The sequence below is a fragment of the Oenanthe melanoleuca genome, chromosome Z (assembly GCF_029582105.1).
Source record: "Oenanthe melanoleuca isolate GR-GAL-2019-014 chromosome Z, OMel1.0, whole genome shotgun sequence".
Classification (NCBI taxonomy): Eukaryota; Metazoa; Chordata; class Aves; order Passeriformes; family Muscicapidae; genus Oenanthe; species Oenanthe melanoleuca.
This window is the reverse complement of record NC_079362.1, coordinates 7,376,979-7,393,752: the sequence shown is the minus strand read 5'-3', so window position 1 is coordinate 7,393,752 and position 16,774 is coordinate 7,376,979. Positions and strand designations below refer to the sequence as shown.

The 16,774-nt window shown below is 45.6% G+C and overlaps 1 protein-coding gene across 2 annotated transcripts in view; it reads left to right on the top strand.

Moving 5' to 3' along the window:
* Positions 1 to 16,736, top strand: part of CKMT2 (creatine kinase, mitochondrial 2) — a 31,937-nt gene extending 15,201 nt beyond the window's left edge. For both annotated transcript variants that reach the window (XM_056513827.1, XM_056513828.1), the window contains exons 5-11: positions 1,250 to 1,345; positions 3,146 to 3,367; positions 6,382 to 6,467; positions 8,277 to 8,400; positions 10,211 to 10,345; positions 11,396 to 11,521; positions 16,515 to 16,736. In XM_056513827.1, coding sequence (XP_056369802.1) covers positions 1,250 to 1,345; positions 3,146 to 3,367; positions 6,382 to 6,467; positions 8,277 to 8,400; positions 10,211 to 10,345; positions 11,396 to 11,521; positions 16,515 to 16,634 — 909 coding nt within the window. In that variant the 3' untranslated portion in view covers positions 16,635 to 16,736. The remainder of the gene's footprint in view (positions 1 to 1,249; positions 1,346 to 3,145; positions 3,368 to 6,381; positions 6,468 to 8,276; positions 8,401 to 10,210; positions 10,346 to 11,395; positions 11,522 to 16,514) is intronic.
* The last annotated feature ends 38 nt before the right edge of the window (positions 16,737 to 16,774 follow it).

The window sequence follows — 16,774 nt, the reverse complement described above, 5'->3', positions numbered from 1 at the left end:
AATATGTGCATATATCTTATCTGCTGTACCTGTAAATGTAAGAAATATTCCTACTATATTTTTATTATGTCTAGCACTATGTTTTTGAGCTCTCACAGAAGCTTGTTTTTGAAACCTATTTTTACACTAGATTCTAAGGCTTTTGCTTTTTAAGGCACTTAAAACGTACCCTTACTGACTTAAACTTACTTACTTAAAACTTAAGGTTGTACCTCTATTTCATGTCTGAGTGGCTTAATATACTTTAGTACATTCAAAGGTTTTAATTCCTGCACTCTGAGGAATTCAGAGAGGCCTCTGTTCCACACACCCCAACAGTGGTGTCATTCCCATCAGATGAGGACAGGTTCCCAGTAGGATGTTCCTAAGACAAATTGTGTCCCAAGGGGTGGACTGGGGGCAGGATGGTGTTTCCCCTGCTTTTCCACATTAGGAAAAGCAGGAATGTGTGGTATCACCACAGGTGCCTCCTCTGCACAAGTTGAAGGTAATAAAATTAAATACCTGCTTGGCAGCAGCTGCTTCCTGCCTCCAGCATCTGCCCTCCTTCCTGCAACTAAACCAAATTTACGGAAAAAGTGTTCAACTCTGAGACACACCAAATGAATGTAATGTGGAAATCACATTGTGAGGCAGCAGAAGCAAAGCAGAAATCTTCTCAGGGCAGTGCCAGACACCAGTAAGCCACAGCCTTTGGCTCATGAGGAAAACTGCAGACAAACAGCATTAGGGTGGACAGATCATTTAGCTCTGCAGCCAGAAGAGGAAAACAAAAGAAAGATCTCGTTGTTACTGACTGGTCTGCATCCTTCACTGCATCCTTCAGTGGTGCCTGCTCCTCTGCAGCCTCCCCTGTGTCCCTGTGAGGGACATCTGCCACCCCAGACCTCTCAGCTGCTGGCTCTGGTGTGCCTGTGCCCTGCAGGGAGCTGTGCTGGGGCTGGGTGGGGCACACCTGAGCCAGGTGGTTCCAGCCAGGGCAGGCTCAGGGCACCCTGCATGACCAGAGCCAAGGGGCAGGTGGCTGGGGGGGCTCTGGGGCTGTGTTCACTCCCCAGACCCAGCCTGGTTGTCTGGGGCCTGTCTGTGGTGGCTGCAGACAGGAATCTCTGCCTGGAGCTGCCGTGAGGATGTGTTTCTGTTTCTGTTTCTGCTTCTGTTTCTGTTTCTGTTTCTGCTTCTGTTTCTGTTTCTGCTTCTGTTTCTGTGATGCTGCAGACCCTCTCTAGATTCTCTTGACTCTTGACAGGTGTTTGCTGAGATTTTTGACCCTGTCATTAAGAATAGACACAATGGCTACGACCCACGGACAATGAAGCATCACACAGACCTGGATGCATCCAAGGTAGGACTGAATTAAACAGACAAGAAAGGCTCTGAGCTGCTCATTCCAATGATGATGCTGTATGCAACAGTGCTTCCATTTTTCTTGATGCAGCTCTGAAGACCCAGTTTTATGGTTAAGGAAAATGGGATGCCAGTCATGGCCCTGCCAGCTGCATCCCTTGTTCTCAGCAGGGAATCAGTCCCAGCTGTACCAAACATTTGGGACACAGTCTCACTGGACACTGTGGGTCTGTTCACGAGCTGACAGATCACAGACTCATCAGAAAATGGGTTGGGTTGGAAGGGACCCCAAAGCCCATCTCATTCCACCCTGTGCCAGGGACACCTCCCACTGCTCCAGCCCCAGTGTCCAGCCTGGGGCACTGCCAGGGATCCAGGGGCAGCCACAGCTGCTCTGTACACATCCCAGGATGCCTGTCCTTGGCTTTCACCCTCTGTAGATTTCCTTTTTGTATCTGAGCTTCTTCAGGAGCTCCTTGTCATCCACACAGGCCTCCTGATGCTTTTTGTGATGCCCTGTTTCTTGGGATGCATCACTCCTGAGCTTGGAGGAGTTGATCCATGAGTGTTACCCAGCACCCTTGGGCCCCTGCTCCCTCCAGGGGTTATCCCATGTGCTTGGCCAAGCAGATCCCTGGAGAGGCTGAGGGAAGCTCTCCTGCAGTCCAGTTAGTGACCTTGCACTCACTGATCACCACTTTGAAGGGTGACACCCCCTCCCCATCTCCCCTGCCTGCCTTCCCAGGGAGCCTGTGTCCTTCCAGGGCAGCTCCCTGCTCACAGCACTGTCCCTCTCTGTCCCCATGGTGGCCATGCACACATCTGCCCCTCCTCTTCATCCCCCACTCAGTGCTTTGTACAGGTGTGTGCCTGGTGGAGCCACTTGTTGGTCTGTGTGGAATTCCTTGGGCTGCAGTTCCTCAGACTGACGTGTGCCTAGGGAATGGAGTGAAAGCAGGAGCTGAATCCAGTCCCCCCACACACATGATCAAACCTACGTGCAGCTCAGTGTTTCATAGTTCAGCTAAAATGTGGTTTAGCTCATTTTGAATTTTCCTCTTCCAAAGGATCTTCCTTACCTGGCCCTCTGCCTCTGCCCATATCCATATTTCCCAAAAGCCTTGTGGACTCACTCCTTCATATTTGGGGGAGGAACGGGTTACTCCAACATGTTTGTTTAGCCAGAGAAACGTGTTGTTCCTAACAACAGCTCCTGGTGATGCCTTGGGAGGCTCCTTGGAGCAGAGGCTGGACAGAGTTAAAGGAATAAAGCAGAAATTTATTAAAATCCTTTCCAAGGATTCACCTTGGACAGTGCAAGAGACAGGGCATGGCTACACCCAAGAGGGACTCAGACTCACGAATTTTTACACTTTTATAAATTTTGGTCCATTTCCACGTTGGGGTTCACTGTCCAACCCCAGCTCCAGGCTCTGCAGTCCCACCCTCCCAGATTCTCTCCTCCATTCTCTCTGTCTGCACTTTTTGGGGCTGGAGCTGCAGCGTGTCCTTGGTTCTGGGCTGGAAAAGGATTGTTGTGTGTGCCTGAGCTGGGAGGAGAACTTGCTGACAATGTATATGGAGTTCAGAGTTACTAATGCAGTGCAGAGTCTGGAAAATAGGCAAATAAATAGGAAAACAGGAAAAGGGGAAAGCTCAACCTTCAGGCATCGGTGGTGCCCAGGGCTCCCCGGGGGCTCCCGGCTGTTGGTGACCAGAGGAGCAGGAGATGCCGGCGCTGGGCGCTCGGGGACTGTGGCCGTGCGGTGGCCCTGCCCTGAGCCCTGCTCGCCCGCAGATCACCCACGGGCAGTTCGACGAGCGCTACGTGCTGTCGTCGCGGGTGCGCACGGGGCGCAGCATCCGCGGGCTCAGCCTGCCGCCCGCCTGCAGCCGCGCCGAGCGCAGGGAGGTGGAGAACGTGGTGGTCACCGCGCTGTCCGGCCTGCGCGGCGACCTGTCCGGCAAGTACTACAGCCTGACCAGCATGACCGAGCGGGAGCAGCAGCAGCTCATCGATGTGAGTGCGGCAGCGCCGCGACCCGCCCCGCTTCCCTGCGCGATAACCGCGCCACTAACCCGCGCTCGGGGCTTGTGACGGGACAGCGACAGCCCAGGGCCTGTGTTTCTGAGAGCTGGTCACCCCGCAGGGAGGAAACACGGATTCATATATTTATCTATTTATATATTTATATATTTATATATTTATATATTTATCTATTTATATATTTATATATATATAAATATATATATATGTATATAAATATGTATATATATGTGTATGTGTATATATATACACACATATATATGTGTACGTATATATATATTTATATATTTATATATTTATATATTTATATATTTATATATATATGTTTCTATATTTTTTTAAATTTTTATTTCTATTTCTATATCTATTTCTATATTTACATATTTTTCTTTTTATATTTTTATTTTAATTTTATTTTTATATCTATTTATATATATTTACTATATTATATTTATATATATAATTTAAACATATATATATTTATATATATTTATATATATTTATATATATTTATATATATTTATATATATTTATTTTTATTTTTATTTTTATTTTTATTTTTATTTTTATTTTTATTTTTATTTTTATTTTTTATTTTTATTTTATTTTTATTTTTATTTTTGTATCTATTTCTATATTTATATATATATATATTTTTTTTTTTTTTTTTTAATATATTTATATTTATTTGTACTCCAGAGACCGAGGTCACATCAAGCACACGCGGCTGCTGCCGCCTCTCTGGACAAGTGAAGGGGTAAATTCAGCCCCTTTCCTTGATCATTTACTAGACCTGAAAAGACTGATACTTTCTATATCAGACTTAAACATTGATATTTTCTATATTAGACTGAAACATTGATACTTTCTATATTACTAACCATTCTAACTAAAAGTATTACACTAAATAGTTATTACTTCCTATCTGCGTCCCATGCTGTGGGGTTGGGGGTGGGCTTGGCTGTGATTTCTCTACTCCAGAACGACACTAATGCTAATTTCCCAAAATTTGGCTGTAATTCCATAAGTGAACACTACACTAATCCTAATTTCCCAAAAGTGGCCGTAGTTTATTGCACCCAGGTGACTTCTCCCCAGCCCTGTCGTTGTGTTTAAGGAATTGAAGGAACTGGCCCATAACAAGAGTTTTCATTGTCACACAGATGGAAACACAAGGATTTTCATCATGGATTTTGTCACAGCATGTGACATGTCAAACAAAGCTTGAAATGTGCATTTTAAGTACCCAAAGGAATGGCTGTACCCTCTTAGCTATATTCATGGCACATTATTCCATAACATCAACCAGAGGGGAGCTGATGAAGTAAGGTAACTATTTATAACCCTGGAAACAGGTGTCTGGATTAATCAGGAGTTAAGAATTTATGTAAGGTCAGTAACTTTTTTAATTAAATGTCCCTGGTAATATTTTTTATTGACAAGATGTTGATGACCTGTGGCAGGTTTTATTTCCAGCAGCAGGCAGCTCCTCAGGAAGCAGAGGTTGAAACAGGAGAGTGGAAAATGTAATTCCTTCATGGTTTAAGGCTAAATCCTGTGGGAAGTGGAATAAGGCTTCACTGATTCAGCAGTTTATCTCATTTTGTTTGGTTTCATGATTGATAATGAAGATTTACAGAGATCAGACATTGGTGTAGTAACCTGAGATCCATTCCCCAGCTCACACCATTGCAGGACCTGGCACCTCTGAGATCAGGTTCCTGCCAGCTTCTAAAAGACACCATTTGAGCTCAGCAAGATCAAAGTTCATTTCAGTGAGATAAATCAGGGCTACTTGAATTGCACTCAGCACAGAAGGCATTTGGTGTTTTGCAGATTCGCGCCATATGCTCGTGAGGAAAACTAGCAGCTCTTTTCTTGCAAAAAGGGGAATTTTTGTTCTGTTTGGAGCAAGCTGAGGAAGGAAATTTTGTGTCCCTTTGAAGAACTCTACACCTTTTCTTCCTGCATGGTTGGAGTTCAGCCTCACTGTGTCCATTACAAAGCATTCAAGGATGAAAACCAAAGTGAAATGAAGAATATAACAATAATTATTACATTCTTCATTAAGGGAAAAAAGGAAGTAAAGCACATCAATGTGTCTACCACATCATATGCCTTCTGGATTGATTGCCTCACTATTTCTTGTTAAGCCCTAAGTATAAAAAAAAGAAAAAAAACAAAACAAACAAAACAGAATAAAACCAACAACATTGCCAGCAAAAAAAAAAAATCCCAATATTTGATATGGCAGTGTTCAAGGAATTAAAAAATAGCACGTTTTTAGCACACAAAAAACTTATGGAAATCAAATCTTTGAGGGAAAAAACCCCCCCAAAACAATTAATTTTGAAAAATCTAAACTATTAGTCATGGGGCAAGTTGGTGGCACAGCAAGTGCTGAGTTTACTAAGTCACAAGTAGCATCTCTGTCAAGGAATATAAGAAGCCTGAGATTCCAAAAGGTTGAGATTAGCACTGATTTAATTCCTTCCTTGAGCTCATGCTCACAACAAATATCTAAATCCCCATGCTGGAGAATCATACCTTTTCAGAACTAGCACTTTTTATTGTTTGATTTTTGGTTGGGTTTTTTTGTTTTTTTTTTTTTTTTTTAATCTTTAATAACTAATTTTCCTCTCCTGTGCTGAGATATGTCTGAATGCTGAGAAGATGTCTGGAGCCAGGTCCTCCAAACCATCCTTTGGTGTGCCCATGTGGATTTAGGCCCCACCTCCCATCCCTCCCTACACTTGGGAAAAAATGTTTGTGGAAAAACATGTCAGTGAGCATCTGCAAGACTTGAGAAAATCACCTGGGTAAAGAGATTTTAGCTGGCAGGTGAAGGAACGAGGCTGCAGTGAGCGGTTTGCTTGTGCTCCCGCTGCCTTCACAAGGCAATGCTCTGGAGCGTGGCAGTGCCTCTGGATAAACTGGAGCTCTGTTTTGTTCCCTGTGTGTCTGTCTGCCTCTGCCCTGCCCTGCAGGACCACTTTCTGTTCGACAAGCCCGTGTCCCCGTTGCTGACATGTGCTGGGATGGCCCGTGACTGGCCCGACGCCAGAGGCATCTGGTACGTGCTGTGCCCTGCAGAGCCTGGCTCCTGCCCAGCATCACCTTTCCGACCTCCTTGCTCCCCTAACCTGCGCCAGCTCTGGCCCCACACTCACAGCATGCCCAGCTTGCTCTCAAAAGAGAAATGGTTTAACTCCTGGGGATGAAAGCAACCCTTCCCTTCCAAATGAGCTGGGTGGGAAGGGGACAGGGAAGTTGGATTTCCTGCTCTGCTCTAGGTCTGGTTCTACTGTCACAGCAGACTTGATATTGGGCCCAAATACAATTTCTGCTGCGGAGACAAAGGGGTGAGACAAGTGCCCAAACTCAGAGATGAGTGCCCAAACCAACAGCAGAGGATGGGGGCAGCTTGCAGTGCATCTGCATCCAACCTGCTGGCATTGCCAGGTGCTTTAATGCCAAAAAAAAACAGGCAAAAAGCATTCTGAGGCATAGTGTGAGACCTCATCACCCATGAAACCCAGTGACCTTCTGGAAAACTGTGAGGAATTTTTCATTTCAACAACCCTGTTAGGTTCCACATTGTGCAGACTCTTTGGTCTCCATCAGTCTGAGGAAAAGGAAAAGGATAAAGCTTGAGGTACCTCATTCATTGTCTCTAAAAACAGAAGTACCAACAGCATATTTACTATCCAGGGATTTCCTGAGTAAAACACACCTGGGCTTTGACTTCTTTTACATTGAAACATCAGGGAGAATCAAAAAAAAAATTAATGTGATTGGAAAGTACTTCTGTAAGCCACATATTGAAAATCTGCCTTTCTCTTGCAAAAAATTGTTGTCAGAAAGTGTGCACATTGTATTAATCATTTTGCTTTTGATGATTTTGATCCTGTCCTTGTTATGGGCTGCAGGACCATCTTCACCAACCATCTCCAGCAATGGCACAGTTTAAGTGCAGGGTCCTGAAAGCAATGGGGACACTTGTTTAAGTAAAAGAGGGAGGTGAGTTAGGCCAAAGTCAGACTATTTATAAAACCCTGCCTCAGCATTTAGGGGTCTGAGGAGGAGGTGACTGGAGCTGGCCTGACCCCAGTGCCAGGGCACAGGATGTTTACACCTGCTCAGCATTGCACTGCCCAGCTCCAACTGCAGGAAGAAAAAGGAGACACAGCAAAAGACCAGCTGGAAGTCGGGCTCTCAGTGATCTTGAACTTTCACTTTCATGTCTTCAGCCTGGTGATATTTCACTGCTGGCACAAATGAGTGTGATCCCATCCATCACCTTCTACGTGCTGTAGGAAGGCAGGAGTAGGAGACTGGCCAAGCAGAGGAAAAGGCAGGGAAAGTGACCCAGGGTCACTGGGGGATCCCAGACACATCCCTTGAGGGATGCAGACACCCAGTGCTGCTGGGGTTTGAGGCAGAGCAGAACAAAATTAAGTAAGCACACATTGCTTGGCTCCCAGCAGCATGTTTGAGCTTTCTGAGAACAACAGAACCCTTCCCTGAGGACAGAGGGTGCAGGCTTGGCTTCTCCCTTGGCTGCATCCCAGCTGTGCTCCTGATGGAGCAACACACATCTTCCTTGCCCAGCACCACAGCAGAATGATGAGACCAGAAAATTCTGCTCACACTGTGCCCAATATACCCTGTAATGCCACAGGCATGAGGGATCCAGTGATGGAACCAGCTCCAACCCCTCACTCCAGGAAACACTTTTATTATGACACATTTAACATCTCTGCTGCTTGGAAAGACTGTGATAAAGGATTTTAAGGATTTTTAAAACTAAGGGTGCTGAGGATTATTTGCCTTTTTACAGCTACTGGTTTTTTTTTGGGTTTTTTTCTCCTCTCTTGACTAGGCACAACAATGAGAAGACATTTCTCATTTGGATTAATGAAGAGGACCACACCAGGGTGATCTCCATGGAGAAGGGTGGCAACATGAAACGTGTCTTTGAGAGGTTCTGCCGTGGATTAAAGGAGGTAGCGTCTCAATGGGTTTATTATTCCTCATTATCCCTGTTTGTTCACCCTGTCACCCCTGCTTACTGTGGCTCACACTGAGCATCTCCAGGAGCAATGAAATGAAGTCACATCAGTCTACACAACAATCCACATCAGCACAGCTAAAGCTGGAAACATGGGCAGTTTGCTAGCTGAGTTGCAGGGAAAAATAAATAAATATCCTTCCTTCCTCTTATTTTTTTTTTTTTTTTTTTTTTTTTTTTTTTTTTTATTTTGTGCCTGCAGACTGTGGGAAATCATAAATTAAGCGTTTTATTTGCACTGTTTGAATTTCTTGATTGAAGGTTTTACTTGGCCCATCCTCCTAGTTCTCATTTCTGACACTGGGAGCAGAGTGGAGGCTGCTGAGGCTGCGCTCAGGGGCTCAGGGTTTAGCTCTCACTGTTTTGGGGAGATATGGGGATTTGTGATCAAAATACTAAGAACTGATAGTCAGGGCTCCTGGGTATTATTTTGGCCTAGAGAATCACAATGATAAGAAAGGATTTCTGGGACAGAGTGTGGGTTAAAACAGTTTTGTCCAGAAAGTCCAGGTGTGACTGAGGTTGGGTTTGAGCCCAGTGCAGCCCTCTTACCTGCTCTGGCACAAAAAAAAAAAAATTGATTTATCACAGAAATAGACCTTTACTGTGTCCCACAGGTAATCCCCAGAAACTCTGGAATGGTTTGGGCTAGGGTTTGCAGTGGGTTTTGGGGCACAGAAAAACAGATTAATGCTCTTTTGGCATCAAGGTGGTTACTGAGAGTTTCCAGGGTGGGTTTCCAGGCACACCTGTGAGACTGAGCACTGCTCAGGTGGTGGCCCAGGTGACACAGCTCCCAGGTGAAGTTCCCACCTTTGCCTCTGCTGTTGAGCTGAGCTCATGCCAACCTGTGGACATGGAAAGAGGTGGGGCAGCTCTGGGAGCTGTGCCCTCAGCAGGTGTCTGGGGCAGCAAGTCAGGTCTAGCTTCCCACCGCCAGATGTGTTATCCTCACAAAATACAGAAATTATCCTAGCAGAGTAATTTATCATGTATCCTTCTTCAGACCTGAAGGATTCTGCTACATTTGTAGGAATCCTGTGAGCATGAGCTGGTTCATGCATCCAGTTCTCCTCAGAGAGCTGACAAATATCATAATAATAATTTGAAAAGAAAAATAATAGTAGTAATAGAACTGAAATTGTCCTGGATTTGCACAAACATAGATGAGTGAACAGAGTGCCAGGTCATTCAAAGGGCAATATATCCTTGTGATTTTCCTGCAGGTAATTATTTCACTCTCCTGTCAGTTCTGGTCAGAGACCTACTAATGAGATGACTTACCTACAAGTTGTAATGTCTCCTTGTAGTGGAAATGTGGCATTTAGAGGCCAAATGTTCTCTTCACACAGTCATGACACCAGCTAGAAAACTGCACAAAACTCAGGTTCAGGTTCTTCTGTTTGTTTTGTATTGCCTGAATCCTTTGGGATCTGTTGCTGCAAACTCGCCTCAAAATAAATGAGTTATAAACAAATGGCAAAAGCCACAACTCTTATCTGAAAATTTAGCTCTGTGGGCTAAGGCTTTACCAAAACACCATGACAGAGAGTTTTCTGATGACCAAGCCTCTGCAAGACAGAGCTCACGAGAAGAAACCCTTCTGGTCCCTGAGGATTGCAAACACTTTTATTACACCCAGACCAGACCGCACCCAGGTGCAAATTCCTGCCGCTCCACCGGTATCCACTGGTAGATATTTGAATATTTAGTCCTTTTTGCTTTGTTTCTGTGCTGCCCCGCAGGTGGAGAGGCTGATCAAGGAGAGGGGCTGGGAGTTCATGTGGAACGAGCGCCTGGGGTACGTGCTGACCTGTCCCTCCAACCTGGGCACGGGGCTGCGCGCCGGAGTCCACGTCAAGCTGCCCCGGCTCAGCAAGGTACACACATCAGTGTGACACGGGGGACAAGTGCCAGCTCTCCCGGAGTGCAGAGGGGCGGGGGAGAAACCACAGCGCAGAAAGGACAGCCTGTGGATGTGCGCAGCAGGGTCCCGGGGGCAGTGCACGGCTCAACCAGCGCGCTGTAGTTCCGCAAATCGCTGTGTTTGTCATGGAAATCTGTGTGCCCAGCGGGCAGCCACGAGGGTGGGCTGTGATGGGAGGAGTGCGAACACTCTGCACCTCTGGCTGATCCTGTGTAAGCAGCACAGCTCTGCAGGTGTGAGCTTCCAGACCTCCGGTGCTCTAAGGCAGCAACTCCGGACCTCTCAGGCTCCTACTCTGAGCTCCTGCTTCATCGGGTTAGCCTAAATAAGCACAGCTAATAGTTAAAAAGGTTATTTATTAAAAAGCACATCAGTCTCAACAGGCACGCAGGCAAGCAATAGCAAAGCAGTATCAAAGCAATGGCAAAGCAGCAGCAATAAGCAGATGGCCAGAAGCCCTGGCAAAAGCCAAAAGTTAAAAGCAGCAACTCTCCCCAATACAAGATCTCATATAGGATTTTTCCAACAAGCTAAGGTGCAAACTCAGACCACCACTCCTTAACCTGTTAGAATTCTAGTTTCTTAGCACACCAGGTTACATATAAACTATGTGTACAACCTATCTTGTTCTACCTGGAAAATGTCAGCAGTATTCTTGCTATAGCTCTATTATGACTAGCACTGGGGGTCCTGGAGCCTCTTCTGGAAATATCACTATGTTTGTTAACCTTCACTAGAGCACTAACTGCTACTGTGGAATCTAAACCTTTCACTTACTGAAAGCATTAGAGCTCACCCTAAAACTTACTAACTTACTTCTACATAAATGTTTACTTTATGTGTGAGAGGTTTAAAACACTGCAATGCATCCAAGGGCTTTGATTCAACCCCTGCACTCTGATTTCTCTCTGAAGAACTCAGAGAGACCCACTGGGTCCAAGAGCAGTGGCTGTGCCCCGTGCAGCAGCGGGAGGCAGCAGCTCAGAGCTGTTTGTCCCGACAGGACCCCCGTTTCTCCAAGATCCTGGAGAACCTGCGCCTGCAGAAGCGCGGCACCGGCGGCGTGGACACGGCGGCCGTGGCCGACATCTACGACATCTCCAACCTGGACCGCCTCGGCCGCTCAGAGGTAACCTGCTCCCCTGGGCTCCTTCCTGTGGCCCCCCTTGCCTCTTAGATCTGTGCTGGCACGGGGCAGCTTCCCTCCTCTGACCCCGGTGGGCACGGCAGTTTTCACTCCTGGCCCAGTGGAAAACTGTTAATGCACATGAAGCGCTTGGTAACCGCTCCTGCCATGGCAGTGGGAAAAGCCAACCCTGAGCAAGCTGCACAAATACCTGCTGAGCATCTCCATGGGGAGGTGCAGGTGTAGGAATGTTGACTATTGAGAGGGAGATGGGGACTACTGAGTGGTGATCAGAGTCCAACTCCACTGAGCACTACATGTGCTTATACACCATTTCAGGAAAGCTAGTAATGTTTTACTACATTCATTGGGTTAAACATCACTCAGACAAACTTTAAATTTCGACTTAGTAAAATCCTATTTCCCACCAGCCAGACTTGATCCAATCTTCTTGCAGACTTTTGCTGCAAAGCCATCAGAGAGAAGGAACATTGGTAGTGCCAGAGCCTGGAAATGACCCTGCAGCCTGGAGCAGCTGCTGCCCTCCCAGCAGCTCGGGTCTCACACCTCATTCCAGCCTAGGCTTCATTATTTTATGAGACAGAGCAGTTCCCAAGAGCACAGCTGATGAGGATGGGGAGCTGCAGCCTCCTCCCACAGTTCTGGCTCACCCAAATCCTGAGGCTGTGGCAGGTTGCATATGGATATGGATATGGATATGGATATGGATATGGATATGGATATGGATATGGATATGGATATGGATATGGATATCCTGCTCCTGCAGCCCCAAGACCTGGAGCCAGCCTCATTCTAGGTATGTTTTCATAACAGAAATAAAACCCTGGGTGACAACACTGTTAACCCAGCCCCCAGTGCCTTCCCCTCCTGGCTCACCTGCCACGGGGACAGAGCCCAGCCAGGTGACATGTGCTGTCTGATCCACATGTGCCTTTCAAAGTCCCAACAACCAGATGTCTGGAAGCTCCAAATACTGAAGTTTGATGTAGGCACCTGTGTTCCTTCGGATCTAGAATGAAATAAGTAACAGGGAACAAAATAAACAAGAGTGAAATACTATTAAGCTGTATTATTTACCAAAACAGCCTGTGACAAAGACATCTATTAACACCTGACACATCACCATGTGTGTTTTATATTAAAGTGACATTAATAATAAAAAAAGGATTACACAGCATGATTAGTTGAGTCCTGCTGACAGACAGCCTAAGCCTGCAAATTTTTTGCCTACATGAAGAGTTCCACTGAAGTCAGTGATGCCTCCTACAGCAAAAATCCAAAGGATTAAGGGAACAGATAAGACACAAGCCCTCCCTTGGAAATTCTGAAATCTAAATAAGATGAGACATATTCAAGGGGATAAGAAAAGTTTTGTTATAGGATACAATTTTTCCAGTACATAATTAAATAAATTCCATTATGTGGTAAATGTTCTTGCAGAATTGAATTGTGTTCCCAAAGGTGCAAGATAGAACTCTTTGTATTTTTGCTCTGTTTCAGTTACTGGTCAATGCAAACTTAATATGAAATATTTTTTCTTATGGAGGCTGCAAATTCAGACCTCTGAATTCCCAACACAGCTAGTCTGTAAAAGACAATAAAATAAACTGCCAAGCCACCAAAATGCTTTATAGTAGAAACAAATATCTTGAAAATCAGCAACTGTCACAATAAAGAGACAATGGGATTTAGTGTTTGCACTTGGTTTTAACAAGCCAGTCATTAAAGGTTGGTAATGGACTATTTCATGGAGATTAAGAAATGTCAGCTTTATCTTGCTGTCTCACAGTGCCACAGGGTCTGTGGTCCTTACCTGTCCCCTGTCTGCTGGGGACAAGGCCCGTTGTATTCTCCAGCAATTTTGAAACAGGTTACAAAGACACCACCACCCCTGCCAAACAGAATTACAGATTTTGGTGCTGCTGTGGGCCTGGAGTGAATCCCACCCCTGGCAGTGTCACTCTGAGGCCTTGGAGTGGCTATCTGGAACAGAGGCTAGACAGAGTTAAGAGAATAAATGCAAGTATTTATTAAAGACTTCAATAATACACCTTGGGCTGTCAGAAGCCTCCCAGAGGCTTCACCCAAGATGGACAATGGTCACGAGGTTTTCACAATTATAAGTTTTGTCCATTTACACATCAGGGGTTAATTGTCCAATTACAGCTTCAGGTAATGAAGTGATTTTCTCCAAGTTTGCCCCCCTCAACTCACTTTTGTTTCCATCCCTCCAGGCCTGAGGCAGTGAGGTGTCCTTGAGTTTCAGGCTTAGAGAGAATAAAATAGGAGAACAGCAGCTGACAGGATATGGAGTTTAGAGTTATACACTAAAGCAGGAAAACAGGATCTGAAAAACATAAACCACAAATTGTACAGCATCAGCTCAGGAGCTGGGAGCATAGGAGAGCTGCAGAGCCAGCATCAGTCTTGAGCTGAGTGTGCTGATCATGGCAGGATGGGCAGGGTGGTCCCCAAGGCTCAGGGACCACCCCAGCAGGGCCGTGGCCACCTGCAGGAGAAGGACCCAGCTCTGCTCTGCTCTGATTGAGCCTCCTCAGGTGCTATGAGTGTCCCTGCCCTCCTCCCAGTCCCAGCCACACCAAGGACGCTGTCCTGGTGTTTGAAAGGCAGCTGTCTGCCAATAAAGGCAGGAGCCTCTCTTTGAAATGGAGAATATAAACCCCCTCCCTCCAAATCATTATAATTTTGAAATTAAGGGGCTCTCAGGCAAAGATATGGGAATTAGGAATAACAGTTCTTTACTAGGAAAATTAAAATAGAAATGCAGTATTACACAGAACAATCCCAGCCCTGCCAGAGTCAGAATCCAAGCTGACACCCGTCAGTCAGTCAGGGTGTTGGCACAGTCCCATTCAATGGTGGCTGCATCCTCCTGCAGGGGCAGATGTGGTTCAGCTGGAGCAGTGCTCCTGGAGAAGGTGCAGTTTCCTCTGAAGCTCCAGGGATGATGTGCAAAGGTCTGGCTTTCCTCTGGAATCCAGTGGAAAGAAGGTGCCTTGGTGTCCCAAATGTCAGTTTTTATCTGGGTAGGAAAGGCTTGGCTCCTCCCCTGGCTGGAGCATCTCCCAGTGGGATGATGGAATTTTATCAGTCATGCCCTGGGACTCACTGGCCATGAACAGGAGATATCTCCTGGAGGGAGGATGGGCTGTGGGAAGATAAAGATGATTGCCCAGCTGGTTTAAAGATGGCCCATGAGCAGATAATGTGTGCCAGGAGATCAGGGGCACTGCCCCAGCTGGGTTAACAGGTGGTGATAGAATACACACTGCTGGACACATCCTGCACTGCAACCCAAGACAAACACCCACCCTGAGCCCCCAGCAGTGCTCAGGGCTGGTGTGAACCAGGGCAAGAAGCCTCCTTCTTGCTTTCCTTGCACCAGCATCCCTCCCAGTTAATTTCCACATCTCTGTGCTCACACACCCTGGAAACATGGGGAGTTTTGGGAGCTGGGGAGACACAGCAAGACCTTCAGTGCTCCCTCAAGCACTGCCAGGAGGGCTGAACACTGACAGCAGGGCTGCTCTGTGTCCTCACCCTCCTGCACCACCGTGGTGAGGTTTATTTTTTTATTTTAGGGTTGGGATTAAATGAGCAAGAGGGTATTCTTATTTTGGACTTAGATGTTTATTAATTATTATTTATATTACACTTTCATAAACAGTGAATTTTATAGTACTTCAAGCTAACAAACTAAAAATGAAGTACTTTTTGTTTTTTTCGTTTTTTTTAAAAGGGCCTTTTAAAGGTAAATTGCCCAATGGTAAAATGTTACTTAAATTATTTTCATTTTTACCTTAGTAACTAACTACTCGTTGCCTGCAATGGGGACTTTTTATTTATTCACACAATATCATCTAGATTTATAAAGAAGAAGGTGAAGAAGAAGGACAAACCTCCGCCTTAAAACCATCATCTTGTTTTTAATGTATTACTATATTCCAAAATCTTAAACTCTTAAGTCTTCCAACATGTGATATTATTTCTATTTAAACTACACCACCAATAATCCCAGTTCTGTCATTCAATTTTGGAAGTTTCCCCATGGCCTCAGGTCAAATGCAGTGTTCTCCTGTGGGTCAGTGCCTGTCAGCACAGAAAAATCTATAATTCTCAGTGACCTGGGCTCATCAGCATCACCTGGGGAGCAACCCTGCATCCTCCTGGGGGTCATGTTTGAAACAGCTCAACACTTCACAAAGGGACTTCTGCCCTGTTGGTTTGTTCCTGTGGGAGCACAGTTTGGGGACCTAACTGAAGGTGTCAGGAAAATTAATCCACAAACACCAGAGGTTCATGTCCAAAAAGGAGACAAAGGAATCCTTTTACTTTATTCCAATAAAGGAGAGGCCATGGGGCATCCCCTGGGATCTCTCAGATTTTTGGAGGCTGCAGCCTCCTTTTATCCCAATTTCCCTCTCTCTTTCCCCATTGCTGAGGCACTTGAGAGGCACAGACTGCCCAAACACCTGATACCTGAGATTCCCTCTAATGTACAACCCTCCCTTCTAATTTTAATTCTTATACAATCCATGGTTTTCCCCATTGCTTTTTTCATCTTTCAATATCCAATTTCATTTATTAGCAAACCTACAGTTTGTAAAGGCAAATATCTTTTTCCATTCATCAATCAGTGGAATCCATCCCGTTGTTTCTTTTATCTCTCTGTGCTAGCATCATCTACTAGAAGATCCACAGCTTGTTTGTAAAGACAAATGCCTCATTCCTCTCAAAGGTTTCAGCTGCTGGTGTCCAAACTCAGGGCCAACAGAAGGGAATTACTGTGGCTTTGCACAACCCATACTCCCTGTGCCAGAGGAGGTGTGACGTCTGTGACCCTCCCCACTTACAGCTTTGCCTGCTGCTGTCACAGCACAAGCCAACTTCCCACTCCTCTATTAACAGATGAGCTAAACCTTCTGTTAATACAATTTCTTTCTTGTTGTTGTAGGTGGAGCTGGTCCAGATTGTCATTGATGGGGTCAATTACCTCGTTGACTGCGAGAAGAAACTGGAAAGAGGTCAAGACATCAAGGTGCCACCTCCTCTGCCTCAGTTCAGCAGGAGATGAAGCTGCTGCTGAGGGTAAACGTGGCTGCCATTCTGATGGAAAGGCACCCCTGTACATCTCTGTATAAACGCATTGTGTAATAAAACACTACCTGACACCTGAGGTCTCCTCCATGCCTGCCTGCACTGGCACAAACTGGT